The 16784-nt window shown below is 44.0% G+C and overlaps 3 protein-coding genes across 6 annotated transcripts in view; 2 read left to right on the forward strand and 1 right to left on the reverse strand.

The window, feature by feature from the left end:
• The window catches only part of LOC119318288 (mucin-19-like), a 9722-nt gene extending 4577 nt beyond the window's left edge, over positions 1-5145 (forward strand). For all 4 annotated transcript variants that reach the window (XM_037592814.1, XM_037592813.1, XM_037592815.1 and 1 more), the window contains exons 3-8: positions 1-1784; positions 1991-2110; positions 2662-2778; positions 2965-3054; positions 3770-3877; positions 4502-5145. In XM_037592814.1, coding sequence (XP_037448711.1) covers positions 1-1784; positions 1991-2110; positions 2662-2778; positions 2965-3054; positions 3770-3877; positions 4502-4549 — 2267 coding nt within the window. In that variant the 3' untranslated portion in view covers positions 4550-5145. The remainder of the gene's footprint in view (positions 1785-1990; positions 2111-2661; positions 2779-2964; positions 3055-3769; positions 3878-4501) is intronic.
• A 642-nt stretch (positions 5146-5787) lies between these two features.
• On the reverse strand, positions 5788-10246 carry LOC119318290 (translation initiation factor IF3-4, chloroplastic-like). The gene is made up of 10 exons (XM_037592817.1): positions 9895-10246; positions 9503-9542; positions 9361-9420; positions 8869-8930; positions 8247-8302; positions 8120-8153; positions 7713-7785; positions 7526-7618; positions 7023-7331; positions 5788-6249 (listed from the first exon to the last, which is right to left on the reverse strand). Exons 1-9 carry the CDS (start codon positions 10164-10166, stop codon positions 7065-7067), a joined length of 957 nt encoding a protein of 318 aa, XP_037448714.1. The 5' UTR covers positions 10167-10246; the 3' UTR covers positions 5788-6249; positions 7023-7064.
• Positions 10247-10508: 262 nt separating this feature from the next.
• Positions 10509-12256, forward strand: LOC119316066. The gene is made up of 3 exons (XM_037590447.1): positions 10509-11198; positions 11257-11466; positions 11570-12256. The coding sequence occupies exons 1-3, from the start codon at positions 10509-10511 to the stop codon at positions 12254-12256; spliced, it is 1587 nt and encodes a 528-aa protein (XP_037446344.1).
• The last annotated feature ends 4528 nt before the right edge of the window (positions 12257-16784 follow it).

Consider the following 16784-nt stretch of genomic DNA (forward strand, 5'->3'; position numbering starts at 1 on the left):
TATCGAAGAGCTCAGATTCTGTTGAAAAAGAAACAAGACCATCCACTTCGTCAGTGGCATCACGTGGGGTTTCACCAAGAAGAAGACTCACCTCTGATAGTGTAGAAGCTACATCAAAGAGCTCAGATTCTGTTGAAAAAGAAACAAGATCATCCACTTCGTCGGTGGCATCGCGAGGGGTTTCACCAAGAAGAAGACTCGCCTCTGATAGTGTAGAAGCTATATCGAAGAGCTCAGATTTTGCTGAAAAAGAAACAAGACCATCCACTTCATCAGTAGCATTACGGGGGGTTTCACCAAGAAGAAGACTTGCCCCTGATAGTGTAGAAGCTATATCGAAGGGCTCAGATTTTGTTGAAAAAGAAACCAGATCGTCCACTTCGTCAGTGGCATCACGAGGGGTTTCACCAAGAAGACGACTTGCGTCGGATGGTGCAAATACTTTACTGAAGAGCACTGATTTTTCTGGTAAAGACTACAGGCCATCAACCTCGTCAGCTGCATCACGAGGGACATCACAAAGAAGCAGGGTTGCCTCTAATTCCATTGATGCCCTGTCGAGAAGTATGAATTTTGCTGATAAAGAGAGCAGACCCTCCACCTCATCAGTAGCATCACGTGGGACTCTACAGAGAGGCATGCTTGCTTCTGGTAGCATTGTGGATCCTGTGGATAATGGTAGTGAACGATCCACCTCATCGGCTGCATCTGGTGGGACTTCAGACAGTAGACTTGATGGTACTGATGCTCAAGTAGAAGCCATCCAGTTTGCTGAGGAAGTTAATTCAGTAACTCCAGATGGCTGTAGTGATGATACTTCAGAAAGCACGTATTCTGGTAATGTAGGCACAGGTGCATCATCCTTGTCCATTGCGGTGCAAGATAGACAACCAAGCAGATCTGTTTCTGATGTCAGTGAGGATATGTCACAGAGTGTGGATGCAACTCAAAAACATAACAGAGCCATCTCGGTAAAGGTTCCATCTCGAGGAACTTCTCCAAGAAGGCGACTTGCATCTGATGGCATTAATACTATGCTCAAAAGCATGGATTTTGCTGAGAAAGATAAGAGACCCATGACCATGTCAGTATCATCACGTGGAATGTCACCAAGAAGACCAGCAAGAGTGGACTCTGCTAATATAATGTCAAAAAGCATGGATTTTTCTGATAAATGTAATGGACAAATATCTTCAATAATTCCATCACGAGCGGTTTCTACACGAAAAATACTTGGACCGGATGGTGCTAATGCCATGTCAAGAAGCGTGGATCTGACTGATAACATCAGACAACCAGTCTCTTCAACAGTGCAACCAAGTAGAGTTTCACCAAGGAAGATGCCTTCTGCGAGCTCAGGTTCTGCCAATGGAAATGGAAGTCAAGAGGAAAATGCCAGTTCAAGTCCAGATGCACCTTCAAATAATTCAGAAAGATTTGCACCTCCAAAGCAGTTGGCAAGGACACTGTCTTCACCATCACGTGGTCTACTACGTCCTTCATCACCGACCAAGGCTTCATCAACATCATCACTTGCCTCTAGGAGGTTGCCGAGCCCATTGAGGATTCGACCTTCAACACCTGTCTCACCATGTAGTTCTGGTAGATCCGATTCTCCCTCTTCTCTTCTCAGCTACATTGGTGATGCAACAAGAGGAAAGAAGAGCCCAAGCCACATGGAAGATGCCCATCAGTTGCGCCTCCTGTATAATAGGAACTTGCAATGGCGTTTTACAAATGCTTATGTGGATGAAATGCTATCAATCCAGAAGATGGGTGCCGAGGTAAACACTCTAAAGTTACCCCCTTTACATGTATCAGTGGCCATTTATTCTAAATTGTTTCACTATATATATCCTGCTTAGGAAATTTTGGAAAATTATTTTTATGCTTGGTCTAAACTCAAGTTCATTTTGTACTGTATGATATTGTCATTACATGTACATGAGCTTAGTTTATTTTTCTTACTTTATTTTTTCATTTGAAGCAGACTATGCTCTACAGTGTATGGGATAGTAATTCAAGGATGTCTGACTCTATGGTTACGAAAAGGAGTTATGTTGAAAGGCTGAGGCAAGAGGTCAAATTGGGAATAGTGTTGAAACAACAAGTAAGATATGTTGAGATCTCTGATATTTTAGGCACTTGTTTCTCCTGATGGTATTGGTTAGCCTAAGATTTGTGTTATAGTTGTGCAAGGTTTAATAGTGTAACTAACATATGCAACATCTGTTTAAAACACTAGTGAAGTAATAACATTGTGGGCATTAGTGCAGTGCATCAAGGCAGCAGCGCAACAAGTAACCTTCTTCCAGCATTTCATATTTTTACCTGGCTTTTCAGAGTAGATAGAGAAAAGAAAAATAAAATTCCCGATCATGTCTGTTTCGGTTGAGATAGATTGTCCTAGTAAAACGGTTGCATTGTTTGTAGAAATATGTTCATGGTGTCTATATCTTCATTTCCAAACCCTGCCACTGGTTGGAAGACTAAGTTTACATCTTTACGTACTAGTTTTTTTTTCATTAAGCAAGTTTTATATTCTGTGGAGGTGCACTAGTGCTCACTGCTATTTAGCACAAGATAAAACTACCTGTGTTGAAGCTTGTGTTGCTTCATGAGTCTGACCTCACTATTGCATCTTTTGTTTTCATGATGCAGATGGACTACCTTGACCACTGGGCAGAGTTGCAAACAGATCATTCTACTTCTTTGTCCGGTGCAATTGAAGCTCTTAGAGCAAGTACATTGCGCCTTCCAGTTACAGGAGGAGCAAAGGTATCACCATTCACCAGTTCGCTTTCCAAGACATGAACCCTTCTAGAACTAGAAAACATAATACTTGAAGTATGATGACTCCTGGAGTAAAGCTAACTTCTGTACATGTTAAACAAGTCTTCCGTTTGATTCTTTGCTGTTTTATCTGTGAAATGCTTAGTGATTCTTACTGTTTACTTCTTGCAGGCTGATGTACTTACTGTTAAGAATGCTGTCAGTTCAGCAGTTGACATTATGCAAGCAATGGGCTCTTCTGTTTGCAACTTGCTATCGAAGGTAAAATAGAAGGCCTATTTTCTGCTACTGCTGCATAATTGGCAACTTTGGTAAAACTGATATGTTTCAGTGGATGCAAAATTACTTAGTTGTTTTCCTGAAATACTACCATATGAAGAACCTATACTTTCCATTGTAATTTGATATTTCAATTCATACAAGTTTAATCATAGCATAGGTTAATAGGACAATTTGTGATCATTGAACTGGTGGCTAGGAAAAAAAACTAATCTATAATTAGCATTGGCACACTCGCGTTTCTTGTGCCTACAAGGCTACAGCCATTCAGTTATTATGATTCAATGGAGGTCCTGGAGGTCCTGATTGTTAGAGTTGTGATAGTGCTGTTTGTGGTATCATGTGGCTGCAATGATTGTGAGAGGGTGGTGACATTATGCTAGCTTTCTGGCCAGTCCCCTTCTGCCAAGCTGGTAGTCTCGTACTGCTAGCAGGAAAACCATAAGTTAGTGCATGGACAAAATTTAACTACTCTTATTAACTTGACCGTTCCAGATGATCTTTCCTTCCAAATCCAACATGTCAAATTATTGGAGATTGATGTTTGAGTTCTGGCATTACCATGGAAATGGATGCTGATTTTCTATGCTTGCTACACTATTTGGATCAATTCATTGATTGCCATAATCTTCTGATAATTAAGCATTTCTAATAAATAACGCCGTTAGGTGTCTAACCATTGACCTGTGCTCTGCAGTTAGAGGCTACACACTCTCTCGTTACAGAACTCTCAGCTGTTGCTGCTAAAGAGAGCACTACCCTTAATGAGTACAGAGAACTCTTGGGTACAGCGGCAGCACTGCAGGTACAAGCTTGATGTACATTTATTCATCTCATCATCATTTCTCTTGTTCTGATAGGACTTGGGGATACATTGTCGAATGCTACTTCCATGTATCAAATATAATTATTTAGCTTGTTAAGGGCACATATGCATGAATGATATTTTTATCTACTCCTAATGAGTATCCTCGCTGAGGATAATATAATATTTTTGTACAATAACTGATTATCAAAGTCCCAAAAGGTCATAGGTGCTTGAAACAGTTAAATAAGATGCCAACGTATGCTGAGACACTGACTGAAACATAAGCAATTGTGTTAATATTTTCTATTTTGGCATGATATATTTAATATTGCCGGATTTCTCATCACTTTGATGCTGGAAATGCTTTTTGAGTGGATCATTTGCCTCTGACTGCTATTTCTTGTTACCATGTGTTACATCACAATCTATATCTGTGCAACCTCTTTATGATCAGTTTCTAGATAACGCAGTCCTATTATTATTTTTGATGAATATCAAAAGCTACGTTTTCACATGTCAGTAAGATAATATATAGGCTGCTGTTCCAGGCTTGAAGCTGCAATATAGAAGGGTGTGCTTTGCTGTTCAATCTAACTTGTACCCTTATCTTCCTCTGAGCAGGTCCACGAGTCCAGCCTAAGGACACAACTCATGCAAGAAACAGAGTGAACAACTTAATCCCTTGTATGTCTAACTAAGAAGATAGAGGTAACCACACCATTCATTAGTTCTCTGTAACCGTAACGCGAATATGTGTATCTTCAGTTTGTTCCCCACCCCCCTTTCTTTTTCTTCCCCTTTGTTAGGTACCCCCAAATTTCTCTTTCTTTTTTCATTTCTACCTCCCATGCCCTTTTCTATTTGTACAACCTGCATGGAAGAGGAAGTGCAGCAAGCAAAATCATGGATTCACCATGACGACGGACCTGTCAGTGTTATTTTGTATAGCAGCTCACAAACTGAGGATGTCGAGGTTCCGGAAACCTTAAAGCCTGTTGTAAATTATAGCAGCTCCTCTGCCTTTTGTCGTTGTAACTTGTATCGCGGTAACAGTAGTAGAATGTTCGGTAGCAGATTATCTATTGCAGGTTCCCAGGCCACCAATGGGAACATCTAACCTAACACTACAGGGTAGTAGATGATGACAGGTTCCTGGTACACCGACTTCATTTACCTACACGTTTGCGGTCACCCTTTCAAGAGATATGGTGACGCTTTCTTGATATGTCAATGTTTTTCAGTTCTATGAAATGTGTGGGTTGTCTCCTTTTTACTGCTCATTATAGTGCTGGAACTGTGTGGTTTGTGTTGATTCTAGTGATGCTCTAAGGTGTTTATGCACATGGAGGTTGTCGCCTTTCGGTGCATGAGTGAATCTTGGCACACTTAGCTGATGTTGATGGCTGAACATACTTTTGTCCTCAAAGAATGTATACAACTAGCTTAGTTGGGCCATACACCATCATCCCGCGTTGCTTAGGTTGACAGCCACTGTTTAGCCCATGAATTTTTTATCAGTTGCAAAGGAAAATGGGTCCTCCTTTGGTGGTGTGGGGCGCATGATGATAGCGAGATATCTTTCCTCTATCTTGAATTTTTTATGTTGTTCATAAGATAAGAGATGATGCTATCCCATGTAGATCAGCAACTTTTATCACCATACTCTACAGGGGATAACCAATTGATTGTGTCCTTGATGATGATGCACATGCCTTGCTTTTGCCGTACGTATCTGGTTCACGTTGTTCACAGGCTTTACTTTGCAACGGACGTGCTATGAAATTTGAGTCAGTTTGGAACTTCATTTTTGGCTTAAAATGAATTAGAGACACATACCAGTGCACTTGACCAAATGAGCAAGATAGCTTCGGTTTTATGGAACAGTTGCAGACACATACCAGCGCACACACAAAAAAATGTATTTATACTTGAAAATGAAAACTAGATAGAAATTACTGCCCACACAGTGAATAGCAGACACTCCCTCTTCTTAGGCACTTCCAGCCAAATGTCCAAAAAATCCGAAGGCAACCATTTGATAAACAAGATATGACTACTGATCTTCTCCACAACACCGACTAGGATTTGCGAACAACAGCGCCAAAACAAAACCTTGCTGACAACAATGCCACATCAGGCAATACAAGCGAACTTCCCAAGCCGTTTAGTAGATTCTGTTGGTACAATCCGAGGCCCCAAAACCAAAATGTTCAGATGGTAGCCCCCAGCTTCTTGATATCACAGCTTTTTGTTCTGTCTGACTCCCCAGGCAACGACGGTGGTGGATAGCTATTCTGTTTTATCAGGCAAGGACGGCGAGTACAAGTACAATAGCACCATCCTTGTATTTACATGAACAGTATTGGTACCTATAATCATCAGGCAAGTGAATTTACCATAAGGGTCAAAGTAACGGGTAGTATCATCAAAGCATGGTAGATGATAAGTTGATAATTAATAACATAAAGAACAGAAATTGCAGAACTTGTAAAAAACACGTAGCAAGTTCACTCGAGGAAAAACATTCCAGTTCACGAGAATGGTCCTCTCATAAACAGAAATTTGCCCTTACTCCATTGGCAGCTGCAATGCGGCTAAGCTACTCAGGTGACAGGACACTAGCTATGGTGGCATGGCCTCATTAGTGTTCCCGGGCTTGCTGGCCTGATTCTTATACATTAAACTTCACAAGCTTTAATTGACATTTTTGCAGACCTTAAGAACAATGCATATCTTACAAACTATATTCAGGAACCAAAACCATCCAATTATCTTCCCTTCAATTTCTTTCTCTTCTAGTTTCAGAGGTCACTTTCAGTAAGGTTTATTGACGGCCAATCCAGATGATTATGCAGTCTTTTGTAACAAAGAATGTCATAAAGATATTGGAGTATGTTTCTCAAAACCAGTTTTTGGTCCCTACCGTGTTAACTTTTGTTGTTCCAAATAGATATTCAAGTACATAGCGCAAATCAGAGCATCAAGAAAAGCACCAAATGATATTAAACGTAATTAATTACTACCTCCGTTCAGAAATAAGTGACATGGTTTTAGTTCAAATTAAAACCACGTCACTTATTTCCGAACAGACGGAATGTTAGACAAAATGCAAGACAATATATTGTTTAGAACCATAGAATACCTTCTAAAATCAGAGACGGCGCCCTTGGGCTTTACAGCTAAATCAAACATTTGCTGAGACTTCTGTCTCAGGTTCCTTACTTTCCTCCAGTTGTTCTATCACGAGCTCATCCCCATCCAAACTACTTCCCTCCAGTTGTTCGATCACAGTGTCGTCCTCATCCAATTCATCCTCTGATTGGTCCGTCTCTCCTTCCACAGTGTCCTTTTTGCTCACCCCATCTTGTTCTTTCTGTATGGCTAGTTTATTGGGTACAAGAATCAAATATATATTCCTCTCTGCAAAATTCTTACTTCCTTCTGTCGCTAGCTGAAATATGATTAGCAAAATTAATAGCTTGAAACTAGCTGATTCAACTAATAGGTAATATGCACTATAGCCAAAGTGGAGAATAAAAACCATTTGCGCTGAAAATTAAAGAGGTTTTGTAAAGAGATAAAAGGAAAATCCATGCTCTTATAGTCTTATTCTAGGCATAATAAACCAAGTATAACCTGAATTACCTCACCAACATCAGTTTGGAATCTTCTGAGAAGTTCAATCGCTTGTTTTTTGTACAAGTTCTCCCGACCTTTCAAGTTCACCACTATCTTAACCTGAAACAAATGGTGGTCTAAAGTAATAAGTTTAACCACCTAAAAGTAATATAAAAATAACAGTAATGCTAATATTAATAATAATTTCTATCACCTTGTCACCGGCTTTAAGAAATTTCTTTGCAGCTCTAAGTCTCACACTATAATCATGGATATCAATGTTGTACCTGCCAAGAAAATGCATAAAGATTCCAACATCACTTTAAGTTACAAACAGAAGCGACAATTGCAATTTACTATTAAGAGTCATCTGGCGCCAAAGACAAATTGTATCTAGCAATATTTTGTTACTTCATCATGCGAAATAGCTCAGGACAGTTCCAACAACTCTGTCTACACCATTCTTTTGATTCCATTATATGCCCAATCTAACCAAGTTTATCAAAATACTTCCGTTTTCAAAACACTAGAAGCATAAAGGCAAGTAACTGATTGATTGATAACATAAAGAACGCTTGTTTGCCATGTTACTTGGTAAGTGAATATCGACATGATCAGTACCCCATTTTCAGCTCTTTCAAGCCCATGCGTTTTGCTGTAAAGAGTGGACATCAGGGAAGAGGCAACCCATATTAGCATAGTGAACACATTTGGATGGAAAATAAAATGAGTTACTAGAGAAGTTTACCAACGGATCTTTTCTGCTGAACTCTTTTCTTCTTCTGTTGTTCGTACTTGTGTTTTCTGTACAAAACCAGCAAAAATAATTCTAGTAAGTTCTGAAGGGCACAAATCTAGATAAAAGAAAAGATGACAAGTAATTTAAAAATACAAACATTTTTTTAATTATTGAAAACCGATATTCTTGCTAACTGAAGACCATGTGCTGTACAAAATACAGATTTGAACCAAGGGACTGTCTGCTAACTGAGTAACTGACGACCTTACATTGGGAGAACAGCCTATTATTGATCTAACCTGCAGATGCCATGTACAAGTTTGACATAGAGAAGCAGGGTCTCAAGTAGACAGGATAGGAGCTGCAGGACATTGTTTTACTTTAGTCTTTAGCTAATGAGGTAATATTCGATATACTTATGACATAGCTACTGAAACCATTGTGAGGAAACTTGTCAAAACCAAATGACATCTTGAGGTGTGCCTCCTACACTATGCATATCCTTGTTATGTATAACCTTGTTTTACAGAGTGCTTAAACATACCTAGAAGTGTACTATCAATAAACATGGTTTCATAACGGAAATTGATCAGATAAGAAGTGAAATTGTCAGGTGTTCACTGCAACATACTTGTAATCTTTCTCTTCAAAGAGTCGGAGTACTGGAGGATCTCCATCTAGTGACAATATTGCCTGAAATTAGAGAAATATAAATCATCCCAATTTGTGTACATATTGACACCAGTAATGCATGTCCTAAGAAGATATGGCTTGAGTTAGTATCTTGTTAAACACGAGTGCACTTTGCAAAGTTAGGGCTTCTGCAGAGATACTGTTCTTTTTTGCAGATATGCCGGTCTACACTTGTAAACGGGGTTTATTAATTATTACTATTGTGAGCAATATCAGTACATTAGATGGTGTATAAGAGATTTAGGAGTTTTAAGTCAATCTGTCAAAATTCACACTTTTCCTATTAAAATGTCAGAGTTTCAGCTATTTTCATTTAGTTTATAAGCAGGACATGCCTATAAAAGCCCTCTCTAAATGCTAATGAACAACTACTTGTTCTTGCTGAAAATGTATGTTTATAGAGAAAGAAGCTACATGAGATGGAAAGTACCAGCATAAGATCATTTTCATCTGCGATTCGAACTGCCTCGCTTACAGATATAACACCAACCTACAGAGGGACGAATGAAGGTGCACCATCAAACACATAATCAGGCAAGAGCATTACTTAAATGATTGGGCATGTGATTTACCATATTTTTCTGGGCATCCAGCAGCCTGACGGTCGAAGACCTAACCAAGGGAGGCGGTTGAAATGTTGAAAGAATTGAATGAATGTACAGATACGGAAGAAATCATCATACAAGACTAAATACATCACAACTCCAGATGTAGCAAGTTATTTGGCACGCTAACACAAAACCAAGCTCTGTCTCCCCCAACAGAATGTCATTGTTTTAAAAGAACATATGTTCATTTGCAGACATGAGTGTTCCAATTGGGTAACATTAATACTGCAAAGAATACCAAAAAAACTAAAATTCAGACATGGAATCACTCGGCATTTGACGACGCAAACATGTGGATTGTGGAGCACATTATACAGCTATAATAAGTGGAGGGGCAAGGAAAATGGCGTTCGTACTGGATGCGCTCGATGTCGAGGGCGGGGTCCTGCTCCTGCTCGGGGCGGTCCCGCCGCCCGCCCCCGCCCTCCTCGTCGTCTTCCTCGTCGCTCCCGTACGCGGAGTAGCGCGCGACGGCGACGAGCCGCCGCGGCCGCCCCTGCCGCGCGGCCAGCGACGACCGCGCCGAGGACGAGGGCACCGAGGCGTGGGCGGTGGAGCAGCACGGCCTGTAGGGCAGTCGCCGGGACACGGCCGGCGCGAACGCGAAGCCGGCGGCGACGCCGACCATGGCCGGTGGCGGTGGTCGGGGGTGGTGGCCGCGCCTTATCTGCTCGGTCGGAGGTTTTTGCCGCGAGCGGAGGAATCCCAAGCAACGAGTGGAGGGGATAGGCGCGGGCGGGCGCGGAGGTGACGTGGGAGATGATGGGGCGCTGGGCTGTGGGCCCTAGTGGGCCCGGTTCTGTCTTGGGCCAAAGCTGGGCCGGCAATAGGGCTGCTGATAATGTGGGCCTTGACAGATTTTAAGTTTGTGAACTTATAAAAAAAAACTCAGGACCAAAGCTGAATGCACGTACCCTTTCGCCGGCGCCGGCGCCGCCGCTGCCGCCGTTCTATTGGATCGACCGGCAAGATGGCGGGGGGATCCTCACCCTGGAAGATCATGGGGCAGCAGTCTAGCGCTTTTCTCCGTCGCCAAACGACCCAGGAATCACCCGCCGGCGGCGGAATCCCTAGTGCGGAAGCTGTGCTGTTGAGCCTGGAGAAGGTTCTTGCTGATCTGGAAGCGCATGGGAGAGAGCTGACCAAGGTGGTCACCGGGAGCTTGGAGGATGAACAGTCGTTTCATAGGATCGAATGCAACGGATTTCTCCAAGGGTTTCTCCTGGACCAAATCGCGCCATTGCGCCACCGGTTGTCGTCTGAGAAGAAGATTCAGGGTCATCTCAGGTGGAGGGCCAATGAGAAGAGCAATCGCACCTACAGACTGGAGTCTGATGGTGGTGGTCATGCTCATGGGTCTGAATTCAGATCGCAGAGGGAGGCAGAGTCGGTGATGTTCATGGGTTTGGAAACCATTCCCAATGGGGACAGGACGGTCGAATCAGACAAGTCAATGCTCCAACCTGCATATCCCAGCACCAACATATTGGATTGCGGCGGCGGCGATGAAAAGGATGAGATGGACATGCGCAAATCAGACGCATATTGGACTATGAAATCGAACAAGTTGATGCTCAAGCCTGCAGGCACAATTGGCAGATGCTTTGTCCAAGGCTGTCCTGATCATGACGAGATGGACACACTATTGGCTAAGGAGATGGCTAGCGAGGCGGAGAGATTCGCTTCATACGTTCGCAGCGACCCTGAGTTCCATGCAGTTTACGCACAACACGCCCGGACTCAACAGCGGTCCTGGGTCTGCCACGCGAACATTGCAGATCTTCTCCATCAAGCTCGCAGAAATAGCCGGTGGCCTCAAGTGGCCATTGTCTGTGTATGGCGTGGTTGCTGCCCGAGACGTCGCGGATCACAACCGCAACCTTCTCTTCTCTCGTAATAGGAGCCAGGCCCAAGAACTGAAAGAAGATGTATGTATGCTATGACTATCTTTTGATTTTCTTTTGGAGACCTTGATTGCACACATGTGTCCTCTTTTACTGAGCAATGGGATGAAATTGATGATGCTTGCAGGATAGAATTTTGCGCTTGATTGGCCCGTCCCGTGCAATTGCGTTTACGGATAGAGTTGACTTTGAAATCCAACTAAAAGTAAAAGGCACGGGTACGGCCAAGTCACAAGATAAAGCATTGATCAGCTCTGCAGACTGTTACGACGGCGGATATGGACCTGCCGTGTCAACCTTTTCTGTCAGTAACTGTTTCTGCACACTGGAGTTTTGTGTGCAGACAGTTACACGAACCTTTCAGGCCACTGTCCTGGATGTCCAGGTTGTCAAAGATGATGGGTCATGGCCTTTTCAATACGGTGGCCGATTTGCCTGCTCTCCACTGTCGGGGGAGTTCGTTTTTGCTGATAGCGGAGTCACTCGCACTATCAACCCCTCATCTAGCCAAATTGTGCTGCTTGATTCAAAAGATGGAGCATGGCTGAAAAAACGTTGTGGTGGTTACCTACATATGTGGAGGCAAGTTGTTTCAGTAGAAATGGAAGGACGGTTGGACGTTGCCATAGAAGCCTACTCCAAATCTGGCGATATCGCTTCACAAGGCCAGGTCCATTTCATACCCAAATCTTGCGGCATGAGCCATGGTAAATGTGCTCTTGGTGGCTCCGAGGTATCAATTACTGTTGCTTGGTCCCTTGTTGCTACGGACAAGGGGACGATCGCAGCACAGGGAAATTTGTTTGAATGTTGAACCTAGAAGATTTGTGGCGGGGAACACTGAGAAGAGAGGGCAACCCCAACCAAACTTTGCTCCCATATCCTTCATGTTTGTTGAAGGAGCGCTACTATACATGCAGCCGATTTTTGCACCATCCTGCTAATCGAACCGTGCATGTGTGGGGCCAAGTGGAGGCCGACCGTTGGATCTAGCATCGTGCAATGTTCGGCTACTTAGTATCGGCTACTCAGTAGTTCCGTTGTTGAAGTGTCACAGTAGTTATTGTACTTGATCTCCTATCTGAAGTGTCAAACCGTTTGTGTGTATCCCCTATAACTTGTGCATCCAACTATGTGTCTATTGTCTTTTAGGTTATGTTGTGTGGAGTATTCCTGTTTTGATTAACCGGAGGTCTTGTTGTCCTATTTCCTGTTGTGTAAATGTTCTCTTTGCCGTTTTAGCTAGATTTTTATTCCATGGAATTGCTAAATGCCACACATGTAGTTTCTTTCTCCGGACCATTCATTCGTTTATGTACTGTTGGACCAACATGCAAGTACAACTCGGATACACGGTTGTTTCCAGAGTCGGTTGGCCCTAGGAAAACTCAGCCACTTCCTTAGGGCATCTTCAATACTGGACTTTTATATTGACGCTAATGGATAAAAAAATCACGTCAAATAAAAAACCAACGACTCCCTACCTCAACGTTGAGCGCTAACTATAGGCGCTAATTAACTGAAAAACCGATCGCTATACACAACAGCGCCGATGAACTCGTACGTAGGACAAACGGCTAAGCGCCAGGATTAATCGGGCCAACTGCTAATCGGATAGGATTCTGATCCTGGCGCCCAACGTTGTAGATGCCCTTATGCTATCCCACGGTACCGGGTCTTGCTCAATCAACCTTGTATGTCTTCTCCGTGAAGCTCGCAGAAATAGCCGGTGGCCTTGAGTGGCTCGAGACATGGTGGATCACAACTGCAACATTCTCTTCTCTTGCGATAGGAGCCAGACCCATGAACTCACACAACCGGTATGCATATATGACACATCTTAACTAACGATAAAACACTGATTAGTGACTGACGCATTTATAGGGGAGGATATGGCCCTGGTTTTTGCTCTGAGAATTGTTTATGCACAATAGAGTTTTGCTTGCAGTGGGTTAGAAAGAATGTCCATGCCACTATCTTGGGTGTCCTAGCTAGTTGTCAGATATGGGTCATGGCCTTTTGAATATGGTGGCCGAGTTGCTTGTTCCTCACTATTATGAAAATTTGTGATCACTGATACTTGAATTGCTCGTATGATTAATCCCTCGTCTACCCAAATTCTGTTGCTTGATTCAAAAGATGGAGCAATGCCGAAAAGTGTTGATGGTTATCTACATTTGTTGAGGCAAGTAGTTTCTGTACACATTGAAGGAACGTTGGACGATCTCATACAAGCCTACTCCGAATCTGGTGATATCGCTGCACAAGGCATGTTCGTTCCATGACTAAATTCTGCCACATAAGCCAAGATAAATGTGCATTTGGTGACACTGCGGTGGTGATTGCTATTGCTTGGTTCCTTATAACCACAGACAAGAGGGAAGTCATGGCACAACGAGGATTTGTTTGAAGCTGCCAGCTAGGAGATTGTCGTGTGACAAAGGGCATCATCGACCAAACTTTTGCTTACCATCCATCCTGGTTGTTGAAGTGTCTTTAGTTTTTGTGTATGTAAAATGACCAACTATACATTATCTACTATAACTTATGCCATCAAGTTATTTGCTATTGCCTAATAGGTTGCGAACCAACCCAAGGCGCCTACGGTGACTTCGTAAATCTTAAAATGATATGCCGGCTCAGTCTCTCAAAGATGCTCATAGGGGTAGGTGTGTGTGTGCGTTCATAGGGGTGATGTATGCATGTAGTATGACTGCATGCGCCTGTACTACGTGTTGGAATTGTGTCGAATATAGTGTACAAGGTAGGTTACAGTTGGACTTGTAGTTGTATTGTGTTTAGATATGATATGGAGTTGTGTACTAATAGGACACTTGTATCCTAGGCCTCTCGTATATAGCGGGGCTAGACACACGATGTAACCTATGACAACATAATAGCACAGGCGCGTAAGGGGGAGCCGGCGGCGTGTGCCGGCGCCCGGGTGGCCAGGATGCGGTATTGTGACGGTGTCATGGGGAGGAGCGCCGGTAGTCAAGCCCCGGGGATGTAGCCATATCGGTGAACCTAGTTAACAAATCTCGGTGTCGTTCTCGTGTGATTGCTTGGTCCTTGGATGATCAACGGTATGCCTCGAATTTATTCTAACAAGTGATATCATGAGCTATGGTTGAAAACCGAAGATTTGCGGAGGCGTTGATGCGATTCAGAGGAAGATTTGATGTTTCGATGTATATCGCAATGAGCACGGTTGTGATTCGATCGGAAGGCGTCAAGGCGATAGGCAATCACGGCAACTCGCGGAGATTGGATCGGACTTGCAAGCAGGGTAGACGTGCGGTGAAAGATCTCGCGTAGGTCGATCGGGCGAGCATACAGGAAGCAGCGGCGACGCGTTGCGCACGGGCAGGCATGGCAGCAGGTCGATCGGTCGATCGGGCGCTGGCTGCGGAGCCCCAACGGCGCGTGCGTGGGCTAGCAGCCCAGCTGGCGGAAGCCGCGAGGATGCATGCGACAGTCATGGACCAAAGCGGCGAGTCGGCCGGTCGCGTACAGCAGGAAAAAGCACAAACCGGAGATTTGTTTTGAACAAAGAAAAAAGGGCCTAGTCCGAGCGGTAGTCGTGCAACATCAAGGCAACCCACCGAAGTAAGGAAAATCCATCAGGAGGACAACGCAAGGTAGCATCCGGATTGAGTCAGGAGCTACACCACGTGAAATTGCTACTAGTACTAGGAGGCGAGCACGTAGGTTTGCTTTGTGTACTTTGGCATCATGGAAAGAAGCTTGGTTATTTTTTACAGGTCAATCATACAAAAAGTCTGGCACTAAGGGGTATCAGATTTGAGGTGGAGAAGTTCAACATAACAGAAAACCTTGGTTATGATAGACAAGGTGAAAAATTTATTGGCACAATAAGGATGCTTGAAGGCGTTGCGGAATGTCAACCAGTTAAGATGGATGATGAGGGCTGTGAGGAGTTGCAGATGGTTGCAGTTAGAAAATCGGCTCGGGTCAGACACATAGGGCAGTTGGCTTGGACAGTCTGACGGATCGACGCAAGTCGGTTGGTACAGAAGACGGTGGTGGAATCAGCGACGACGACATAGGGGCGTGATGCTGATGGTGACCGACTTTTGGGTGTGAAACACGTGGCGCAAGCCCCGAGGGCTTGTGTGGCTTCGACAAGACTATGGCGCGAGGTTGATTCAAGGTGATGTACACACGGAACTTGAAGTCGACGGGGCGCGCTGGTGGACCGATTATCTACCATGGAGTCATGTTGAAGGTGGAGCTGGAGTTAGAGAACTTCACTTGCCGCTGATTGAGGGGCTACGGCGTAAGAGCTCAGAGAGTCGAAGCCTATTCAGCGGGAAAAGCGAGTGACACGTAACTCGGACTGGAGCCCAGTGGTCTGATGGAAGCGTGAAACTCGTCACCGATCGGTGATGATCGGTGGTACTCTGCAGTGGGGGTTGAGTGGTGTGGTTTCGCGACCCTTGAGACTCGATCGGGACAGCGGAGGCTCGACGCGGTAATAGCGGCGAGGCGTGCGGTGTGCACGGGACATGGAGATGGGCCAGGGCTCTGGTGGTCATACAAGTGGTGAGACAACTGCGAATTTGACTCGGGATGACTACAAGCAATGGTGAAATTCCTACAAGTTTCAGACAGACGGTCAAGAAAGGAGCGGTGATGTTGGGTTCAGATAACTCTTATGTGTGACACCCAATATGTGAGTTGTTCACTTTCACGCAGGTCAGTGATCAATGTGTGATGGCGTTGGACTGATGCTCTGGAAGTTGGGAGCACAAACTAGAGTAACAAGGAACTTAATTTTGCTCGAGTGTTGACTGTGGTCAAGAAAAGAAGGGACTACAAGTTGTAGGTGGAGCCATATGGAGTCTTTGGAGTAGTAGCGATGCTCATGAAATAAGCTCAAGTCCAATGTACATGGAAGTTTGACGCATGGACGAATTCAAGATGGTGGAGAATATTCGCCAAGATGGAGTTTGTTGGAATTGTGTCGAATATAGTGTACAAGGTAGGTTACAGTTAGACTTGTAGTTGTATTGTGTTTAGATAGGATATGGAGTTGTGTACTAATAGGACACTTGTATCCTAGGCCTCTCATATATAGCTGGGCTAGACACACGATGTAACCTATGCCAACATAATAGCACAGGCGCGCAAGGAGGAGCCGGCGGCGTGTGCCGGCGCCCGGGTGGCCAGAATGCGGTATTGTGACTGTGTACGGGGAAGAGCGCCCGTAGTCAAGCCTCGGGGATGTAGCCATATCGATGAACCTCGTTAACAAATCTCGCTGTCATGCTCGTGTGATTACTTGGTTCTCGGATGATCAACGGTATGCCTCAGATTTA

This window comes from Triticum dicoccoides, chromosome 6A (assembly GCF_002162155.2).
Source record: "Triticum dicoccoides isolate Atlit2015 ecotype Zavitan chromosome 6A, WEW_v2.0, whole genome shotgun sequence".
NCBI classification, from domain to species: Eukaryota; Viridiplantae; Streptophyta; class Magnoliopsida; order Poales; family Poaceae; genus Triticum; species Triticum dicoccoides.

What these genes read in the sequence shown, in the direction of transcription:
- LOC119318290 (XM_037592817.1), bottom strand. Translation starts at nt 10,166, where the DNA reads ATGGTCGGCGTCGCCGCCGGCTTCGCGTTCGCGCCGGCCGTGTCCCGG. An exon ending in TGGATGCCCAGAAAAATATG is followed by an intron (nt 9,421 to 9,502) that starts GTAAATCACATG and finishes GTCCCTCTGTAG; the next exon opens with GTTGGTGTTATATCTGTAAG. An exon ending in TCCAAACTGATGTTGGTGAG is followed by an intron (nt 7,332 to 7,525) that starts GTAATTCAGGTT and finishes ATCATATTTCAG; the next exon opens with CTAGCGACAGAAGGAAGTAA.
- LOC119316066 (XM_037590447.1), top strand. Translation starts at nt 10,509, where the DNA reads ATGGCGGGGGGATCCTCACCCTGGAAGATCATGGGGCAGCAGTCTAGC. An exon ending in CACTATTGGCTAAGGAGATG is followed by an intron (nt 11,199 to 11,256) that starts GCTAGCGAGGCG and finishes AGTTCCATGCAG; the next exon opens with TTTACGCACAACACGCCCGG. An exon ending in CCCAAGAACTGAAAGAAGAT is followed by an intron (nt 11,467 to 11,569) that starts GTATGTATGCTA and finishes TGATGCTTGCAG; the next exon opens with GATAGAATTTTGCGCTTGAT.